Here is a 9,959-nt window from a genome sequence, read left to right as displayed (position 1 = left end):
GTTCCTCATGGTAGAATTTATAATTTAGTAACTGTAATATTAGTACAAATTAATTAAACTGATTCCTCCCTTCTCAAAAAAAAAAAAAAAAAAAAAAGATTCCTCCTCTTCTAGAGAAATTATACAATCCTTTGTTGGACCACGTCACTTGTTCACCATTTCACTAAAAGGCTATTATTTGTTTAAAATTGCTAAATTAATTCTTTTTCTAAAACTAAAACTGTTTACTGACTCAACAATTTTAAACAAGTGGAAATCTTTTAGTGGAATGGTAGATAAGTGACGTGGTCCAACAAAGGACTGTATAATTTCTCTAGAAGAGGAGGAATCTTTTTTTTTTTTTTTTTTTTGGAGAATCAAAAGAGGAGGAATTAGTTTAATTAATTTCTACTAATATTACAATTGCTAAATTCTAAACTAAAATCAGTTTAATTAATTTGTACTATTATTACAGTTACTAAATTCTAAACTAACTAAAAATTTTCTCTTCTATCTCCAACTCTTTCATCTATGTACTCCTTAATCCTTATCATTTCCCTTAAAATTAGGCACTTAACCAAACAGTTTGGAATTTGGATATCTACCTCCAAATTCACCTCTTTATCTTTCAGTACGTGATAGACTAAAAGATAACAAAATTGCTACTTGCAAAGTTATTGAAACTACATATTTACATTGATTTTGGTTTAGTTTTGTTTGCAGGTTGACTTGGTTGCTTAGTGGAGTGCTAATAATTGTTTTCAAGATTGTTGCGTTTGTTTTATCTCGACATGGGACGTGTCTAAGGTCATCAGAGATAGTTGAACGTATTTGCATATTCACATAATAATCACATGTTCAATATTCTATAGGTTTCCTCGAATCCTAATGTTGAAAAAGTAGTGCCATTAAGCAAAAAATAAAAGAAAAAGACGTAGTGCTAGAGGAAAAAAATTAATAATTTACTAGCATAATAATTTGGAATTACTAAATTTTCCAATTGTAAAATAAAAAAAAAAAAAAACCTAGTGATGAAATCTTATTTCACCAGCATTCTTAATACTCACCACCTATAACCTGCAAGCATGATACTCACCACCTATGGGAACCATTGACACGGGCAAGTTGAACCCATCAACCAAACTCACATCATAGTAATGTAAGTTTGATTTCGAGGTTCCAAATGTCATTTCAAGAATTGTGACCGGAGGGACTCCACCAATGCATTGGCAATGGAAAAGGCCAGCATAGTCACTAGTTTGGCATGAACCTTTGCTAGTATCTTCATCAAAGCAACGGCCTTGTCTGCCCCATACTCTTCCAGACCATCTTTTCGAAACTTCAAACAGTACTTCACCACTATAGAGATGAAAGCCACCATCTTTTGGGGTTAAATAGCCTGCAGTGGTAGGAAGTCCAGGCCATATGCGTCCCATCTGCAAAACAAAGTTAACAACAGGCAACAATGTAAGTTTTTCAACTATACTATACATATTTGAAGGGTTTTGAAAGACTATCATGTTGTGAGAGAAAAGAGTGTACCTGTGAAGGAAAGGGAGTAGAGAATGTAGAAGAAGAATTTAACTAAGGAAGTTGGCATTTTGTTCTTAATTTGTTTTGGATAGGAACTAATCGCTTGCACTTTTGTGTTTTGAGAAAGTAATAGGGAGAGTGAGAGTGAGAGTGGTGAAGTGGGTTTCTTCTTTTTTGCCACCATGAAATGATACATCCATAGAAAAAAGCAAATTGCATGATGTTTAAAAAAATTAATTACATTTCTAACTTGGGAATAGGTTTTTTATTTTTATTTTATTTTTTACATATTTGGATAAGGGGAGCAGGCTTTTTTTTTTTTTTTTTTTTTTTTTTTTTTTTTTTCCCCATAAAAAGTAAAAACTTATTAAAGGTGTAAAAATAAAAGTGAATTTTTTTTTTTTGAAAACATAGTTGGAGCATTTCAAATACCTGAGAGTATTCTTATTTTGTAAGGAGGCATGTATTTTACCTGACCATTCTTTAGTTTTATCTTTACTTAAATTTAGGAGTATTAGGAGTATTTTGGAAAAAAAAAAAAAAAAAAAATCAAGCAAAGCCCCTTAAATAATAACTAGCCTATGAGCACACGCTTACGCACGTGCTCAGAGGCTCTTTTATTTTTTTGGAAAAAAGTTAATAATTTGCATCCATTATTAATGGGGAACTAAAGAAAATTGAACCATCTCTAACTCGTCCATAAGATTCGTCCAAAAGACAAGGGCCAACCTTTCAAGTAGATCGTCCAAAAGCGAAAGGTCGTCTGTGGACGTAAGAGTCGTCCATGAGGAAAGCGCCTGGACGATCTTCCAACACTTGGGAAATTTCCAGTAATGGATTTACCTACATAAGTTTAAGATTCGGAACACGTGGAACTTTGAAATGCGAACAAGGTCCTTATTTATCGCCATAAATTCCTAATAAGTGCTTAACTTCCAATGGCAATTATTGAAGATAAGATTGAAAATTCTAACTTCTATAGCCGTTGTGGAAGTTATGTCTGCACTTGCTAACTTCCATAAATATTAGGGAAGTTACTAAACAAGTAATCACTCCAAGGCTCTCTATATAAGGACTCATCCACATCAAATCAAAGTAAGTTTCCACTACCCCTAAAAGTTGGAATTCTTGAGTTCTAGAAAAAACTAACTTAAGCATCAAAGAGTTCTTGGCTGGTTCACCCCGGTCACCTTTGATTTGGTGTCTTTCTTTTCAGGTTTTTCAAGTGACCATTAATCCATTAAAGCCTGGAGCATTTAGCCCACTGATTTTCTTTGCATCATCACTTGGCGCCGTCTGTGGAAAAGATTAAGTTTGCATATTGCAAATTGTCTTTCTTTGACAAAGGGTTGCATGGTTCGAACAAGATCAATGGCCACTAGTCCAAGCCATCAGGAGAGTGGGAATGCTTCTAATCATCCTAACCATGATCGCCAGTCAGTACTTGTCATGTAACCCCCTTCCATACAACAAGTGCAGTCCATGGCAGCCACTATGGCAAAATTAACCCATCAAAACCAAGAGTTGACCAGGGAAATTACTCTAAGGAGACAGGGTAATGAGAGATATGTCGAAGGACAAGCCCAGAGTCAAGAAGTCAGAAAAGGAGAAAATGCTGAGCATGAGAACTAGTCAAGGGGTACCACTTCACGAAGAGTGCTACACTTGGAGAGGGAGATGGATCAAATGAGGAAGGCCATGGATGAGATGAGAGAAAAAATTATAAGGACAAATCCCGTAGATGATTTAATTCATTGAACTGATTCCCCTTTTGTGGCTTCCGTCAATAGTCATCCCTTGTCTTCCAAGTTCAAGATGCCTTCCCTGGACTCATATGATGGAACGCGCGACCCGTGTGATCATATCACAACCTTCATGACTATGATGCACCTTCAAGGGGTTCAGGCGAAATTATGTGTAGGGCCTTCCCTACCACCCTTAAAGGACTAGCATGAGTGTGGTTCAGCAAGATACCTCCAAACACTGTGAGTTCTTTCGAAGAATTGAGTAAGTTGTTTGTCAATAATTTTATTGAAGGATAAAGGCATAAACGCTCCTTGTCCAGCCTATTAACCATAGAGCAAGGGGAAAATGAAAGCTTGCGATCCTTCATTACTCGTTTCAACAGGGAAGCCCTCATAGTGGGTGAGATCGACGGCAAGTTGTTATTGACATCCTTCCATAATTGGGTTAATTCCGATTTATTCATCCATAAGCTTTACGAGTAAGAGCCTCAAACCATGGCTGAACTCGTCCATTTAGCCCAAAGCTTCATGAATGTAGAAGATGCAATCATTGCCAAGAAAAGGAAGAAAGCCAAGTGAATGGAAGTAGATCTCCCACGCCATCCTGAACAAGGTCCTCATCCAAAGAAGGATCGAGACAACTGGAAGGCGGGTTCGTCTTTAGGAAGGAGTCAGCACTACACACCCTTGAATGCTCTACTTGATCAAGTACTTATGCAAATCAAGGATAACCTCACCTTGAAGTGGCTAGAGAAGATGAAGGGAGATCCCAATAAGTGCAATAAAAACAAATATTGCCGCTTCCATAGAGATCATTGGCATGACACAGACAAGTGCTATGATTTAAAGTAGTAGATAGAGAATCTTATCAGATAGGGAAAGTTGAGGCATTTCGTTGGAAGGGATCATAAAGACGAGAAGTTGAAAGGAAAGGTAGAAGAGTCATCACAGCCCCCACTTGGAGAAATAAGGGTTATCATAGGAGGAACTTGAACAAGACAGTCTTCTAAGTCAAAGAAGACGTACCTCAAGGTGGTATAAAACGTCTAACTCGTTGGAAGATCACCAAGGACGAGTGTGATAGATGAGCCAGCCATTATGTTCACGGATGAGGATGTTGAAAGAATCCACCACCCACATAACGATGCAATTGTCATCACTTTACTCATTGTGGATTATACAACTAGAAGGGTGTTGGTGGAAAATGGAAGTTCGGTAGACATCTTGTATTACCCCACCTTCCAACAAATGAGGCTCGGACGAAATCAACTTCGTCCAGTATGTTCGCCCTTGGTGGGATTTAGAGGAATGAAAGTGCAACTTGTAGGCACCATTACGTTATCTGTAGTGTTGGGATCATGTCCATAGCAGATAACCAAGGAAGTGAATTTCCTCATGGTGGATTGCTCATCTTCTTATAACGCCATCATTGGAAGGACAACATTAAACAGTTGGAAGACTGTAACATCTACCTACCACCTATTAGTCAAATTCCCTACAGAGTACGGGGTAGGAAAAATGCAAGGAGATCAGTTAGCAGTAAGAGAGTATTATTTAGCCATGTTGGCTATGGATGAGCACATGCAGACGATGATCATTGAAGAGAGAAAAGTTGTTGCAGAGCCTATCGAAGTACTGGAAGACATTCCTTTAGAAGAGGGTAATCTCGAGAAAATTACCAGAATTGGAACAAGTATGGAAGAGAAGACAAAGCAAGACCTCGTCCAATTCTTAAGGAAGAGTGTCGATGTTTTTGCATTGAGTCACGAAGACATGCCGGAGATTGTCCCAAGTGTTATCACTCATCAGTTGAATGTGCATCCATCTTCCAAGCCTGTTCATCAGAAGAAAAGGGTCTTCGCTCCTGAGCGAGACAATGCTATCAAGGAAGAGGTCCAGAAGTTAACCATAGCACAATTTATTCGGGAAATCTATTACCCAAATTGGTTAGCCAATGTGGTGATGGTCAAGAAGGCAAATGGCAAGTGGAGGATGTGCGTTGAATTCACTGATATAAAGAAAGCTTGCCTTGAGGATAGTTATCCTTTGCCACACATTGATCAATTAGTGGACTCAACAGCAGGTCATCAGTTGCTAAGCTTCATGTATGCCTTTTTAGGGTATAATCAGATAAATATGGATAAGGCAGATCAAGAGAAGACATTCTTCATTACCAGTCAATGTTTATTTTGTTATAAGGTGATGCCCTTTTGGTTTGAAGAATGCAGGGGCAACTTATCAGAGGTCAGTTAATCACATGTTTCGTTCACAGATAGGATGGAACATAGAGGCGTATGTGGATGATATGCTGGTGAAGAGCTTGGACGAGGAGAAAACATCTGGACAACCTACAGGCGATATTTGAAACACTTAGATGATACAAAATGAAGCTGAATCCGAGTAAATGTGCATTCGGGGTTTCGTCTGGGAAGTTTTTAGGATTCATGATTTCACAAGGAGGAATTAAAGTGAATCCAAATAAGATCCAAGCCATATTGAGCATGGAACCCCCAAAGAATATCAAGGAAGTCTAGTCCCTCACTGGACGAGTTGTAGCCCTAAATAGGTTTGGTTCAAAAGCTATAGATAAATGTTTATCCTTCTTCAAAGTTCTTAAGAAGGCATTTGAATGGATGGACGAGTGTCAAAAGGCCTTCTAGGATCTTAAAGTCTATCTTACCACGGCTGCTATGCTAAGTCCATCCGTACCAAGTGAGGAGTTATATTTATACTTAGCAGTGTCCCCACATGCGGTAAGTTCAGCATTGATCAAGGAAGAAGAGAAGGTGCAGAAGCCTGTGTATTATACAAGTTGGGCTCTGAGGGGAGCGGAAGGACAAAATCTGCTGATGGAAAAATTGGCTTTTGCATTGATAACGACTTCCAGGAAGTTGAGGCAGTACTTCCAAGCTCATGTCATCAATGTTATGACAAACCATCCTCTAAAAAAGGCAATGAACAAGTTGGAAGCTGTAGGGCAATTAATCCAATGGGCTATCGAGCTTAGTGAGTTTGATATTAGGTACCAGCCAAGAAATGCAGTAAAGGCTCAAGCTCTAGCAGATTTCATTGCAGAGTTTACTCCAAGTCATGGGGACTCAAACGATATGGAAGACATTAAAACATGGGTCGTCCATACGAATGGATCGTCTACACTACATGCGGGTGGAATAGGAGTTGTTTTGCAATCCCCAGAAGGAGATAAGCTGAAGTACAAACTTCGTCTATAGTATCAAGCAACAAACAACGAAGTTGAGTATGAAGCCCTACTTAAAGGGTTAGAGTTGGCTAAATCCTTAGAGGCAAAATCAATACTCATCCAGGGAGATTCACAGTTGGTTATAGGTCAAGTGAATGGAATGTATGAAGCTAAGGAAGAGTGGATGAAGAAATATCTTAATAAGGTAAGACACCTTTTTAAGAAATTTAAAGAATCTAGTTTCGTTCAAGTTCCAAGAGAAGAGAACATGGAAGCAGACGCCTTAGCAAAGGAAGCATCAGCAAGAGAATTGATGGAAGAGTTTGATGAAGTTCAATATATGCCAAGCATAGATCTTCTAGAGGTACAGCAGATAGAAAGTGAAGAAAATTGGATGACCCCAATAGTCACCTATCTAAAAGACTAAAGGCTTCTAGAGAGAAAAGACGAGGCCAGAAAGCTAAGAAACAGATCAGCCAGATATGTCCTTATAGACGAGATGCTATACAAAAGAGGCTTTTCTCAGCCTTACCTAAGGTGTTTAGCTCTAGATGAAGCAAACTATGTATTGAGGGAAGTTCATGAAGGAGCGTGTGACAACCATTTAGGAGCTAGATCACTTGTCCACAAGGTCGTCTGTGCAGGTTATTATTGGCCGACCATTCAAGCTGATGCTAATGCGTATGTTAAGGTGTGCAATAAATGTTAATGATTCAGTAACGTCCTTAGACAGTCGTCAGAGTACCTTACCCCAATGATGGCCCCATGGCCCTTTGCACAGTGGGGATTGGATATTTTGGGTCCCTTTCCAATTGGAACTAGGTAAATGAAGTTTTTGGTGGTGGAGATTAATTACTTCACTAAGTGGGTGGAAACTAAACCCTTAGTGAAGATTACATAACAAAATGTCAAGAACTTCGTTTGGAAGAGCATTATATGTAGGTTTGGGGTACCTTGATAACACACCTTTCAGGGATTTTTACAAGCAATTTGGGATCAAGAATCATTATTCCTTACCCTCCCACCCATAAGCAAAAAGGCAAACAGAAATTACAAATTGATCCTTGTTGAAGATCATCAAGACTCAGCTTGAGGGGGTAAAGGGAGTATGGCCAGATGAGTTGCCAAGTGTTTTATGGGCTTACAGGATGACAGTGAGGACCCCTACAGTGGAAACTCCTTTCAAACTAGCCTATGGGAGTAAAACAGTCATACTTGCAGAAGTACACATGGCCAACCACAGGGTGATGAAGTATTAAGATGAGGAAAAACAAAGAACAACTTTGTCTTAACCTCGATCTTGTTAATGAGGTAAGGATGGACATAGAGCAGAGGACAACAAGGTACAAAAATCTCATGGCCAAGCAATATGATGCCATGGTGAAACCTAGGCGTTTCAACATTGGGGACTTCATCCTTAAAAGGGTTTCCTTGGCAACCCGAAACCCGGCTCATGGGAAACTAATGCCTAATTGGGAAGGACCTTATAGGGTTATCAATTGTAAAAGGCAGGGATGATATTACTTGGAAGCCCTAGATGGACGGAAGCTAGAGCACCCTTGGAATATTGAGCATCTAAGGAGATACTATCAATAAAGGGCCAGCCTGGACGAGCATCATGGACAAAGTTGAAGTTATGTGTTATTTTTCTCATGTTTGCTTATATTTATTACTACTGCGTGTTTTTAAGTATTTTAATTCCCTAAAAAGTGCTTCAGCTTCTAGCTTTTGCGCTGTCTATAGACGAATTTGTGATGGACGAAGTTATGTAAGTATTTATTTGTATAAGTATTTGTAATTCCCTAAGGCATTGGCTTCTAAGCATGTGCCATGCTTATGGACGATGTGGATGTTATGTTTATATTATGTTCATACAGTTTGGATTTCTAATGTATGTGATGTTGTGTGAATCTCCCATTTTCAGGCTACCATCCAAACTAATCCACAAGGAGGCTAAAGGCCAATGACGAATAAAAGCTCAGATGCAGGGATGTAATGTCTATAAGCTTTCCTTAAAATAAGGAAAAAGTGAAGAAAAATAAACCAAAGGTACATCCGTCTAAGCACTAGACAAGGTAAAACCTAAGGTATACTCGTCTAACTAATGGATGAGGAAAAACGTGCACACAAGGATATTTCAAAATCCATGAATAAATTTAACCAGCCAAAGTCCAATTTTTGGACAAGTAAACGCTAGAAATGTCTTACCTAAAGACAAATAAAGGACCAGCCCATGGACGAGGGATGATGCAAGCTATAAGTCAAATTTATGGACGAATAATGCTAGTAGGGGAAATACCATTCATAGGCAAGTTATACTTGTAGAACTTAAAGAATGGTAATTGTTGGACATAAGAAAATTATTTTAACGAGATTCATCAGTGGACGGACCACACTTAACCATAAAAACAACATGGATGATGTAAACAAATAAAATTCATTCATAAAGTATATAACATGTTCAACACCAAGTAAGAAATGAAAATAAAGGTAGACATTCATTCATAAAAACTAAAAGAAGGGTAAACAACCACTGTCCAAAGACCCTTGAGTTATGTAAAGCCAATAAGGGCAATTGTATATATAGCTTGTCCATACACTTGGACAAGAGAATTGTACTTGAATGAATTCTAAAAAAGTAAAGCCCAAAACAACGGGCGTTTCCAATAAACTAAAATAATAAAATTTTTCTAAAACAAGATAAATTTAATGAGATAAACCACTGGGGGCATTGCCCTCAGACTTTGGGTCGTCCCTGCTGGCAATAGTGGCATCCTGGGTTACTTCATTAGTAGCATCGTCCACCACGTTTACGTCCTCAGAACTCGTTGGAAGTAGGGAAATTTTTGTGGCAAGAGGAATTTTGAAGGAATCAAAGTCCAGATCAGGGCAAGCCTTCTTGGCATCAGCACGGAAGTCCTCGTAGCCAGTTGCACAATGATTGTGTAGACGATTCTTGTACTTGTCTGACTTCTTGAAAGCTACATTGGCTTCTTCACGAGCCTTCTCCAATGACGAGTTGAACTTTAAAACTTTTCCCTCCAAGTGAGCAATGTGGGTCTCCTTTTCAATGGAATATGCTTTAAGCTCCTCAACCTCAGCTTTCAACTTCGTCTCTATTCCTTGCAAATGATTGAGATCCTCAATCAATCTGATCACTTCCCCCTTTTTCAAAAGGACCTCTATGTTCAACTCTTTGTTCTTCTCCTTAGCCGTCTTGGCTTCATCACATAACTCCTTAGCCTAGCTGGACGCCATGTAAAACTTAGACATGGCCTACGAATGGACGAAGGAAAGTTAGAAATTTTATTTAAACTTGAAGAAAATAAAACAAAGGTGAATGAAAGTTATATACACCTTAAAAAGGTCATGAATGGTAGAACGTTCAAAGTGCCTCACTGACATATTATAACATGAATTCACTTCGTTGTTAGTGATAATTCCTTTGGACGTCTTCCATGAATAACCCTCATACAGCACCAGGTTAGGAGGATGTTTAGATG

At 38.5% G+C, this 9,959-nt stretch overlaps 1 protein-coding gene across 1 annotated transcript; it reads right to left on the bottom strand.

Annotated features, from left to right (window-relative positions):
- Positions 1 to 1,049: 1,049 nt before the first annotated feature.
- On the bottom strand, positions 1,050 to 4,654 carry LOC115964324 (thaumatin-like protein). Its single transcript, XM_031083659.1, has 2 exons — positions 4,595 to 4,654; positions 1,050 to 1,415 (listed from the first exon to the last, which is right to left on the bottom strand). The coding sequence occupies exons 1-2, from the start codon at positions 4,652 to 4,654 to the stop codon at positions 1,050 to 1,052; spliced, it is 426 nt and encodes a 141-aa protein (XP_030939519.1).
- Positions 4,655 to 9,959: the final 5,305 nt, after the last annotated feature.

Source organism: Quercus lobata, chromosome 10 (assembly GCF_001633185.2).
Source record: "Quercus lobata isolate SW786 chromosome 10, ValleyOak3.0 Primary Assembly, whole genome shotgun sequence".
In the NCBI taxonomy this organism is placed as follows: domain Eukaryota; kingdom Viridiplantae; phylum Streptophyta; class Magnoliopsida; order Fagales; family Fagaceae; genus Quercus; species Quercus lobata.
This window is presented reverse-complemented; position numbering and strand designations above follow the sequence as displayed.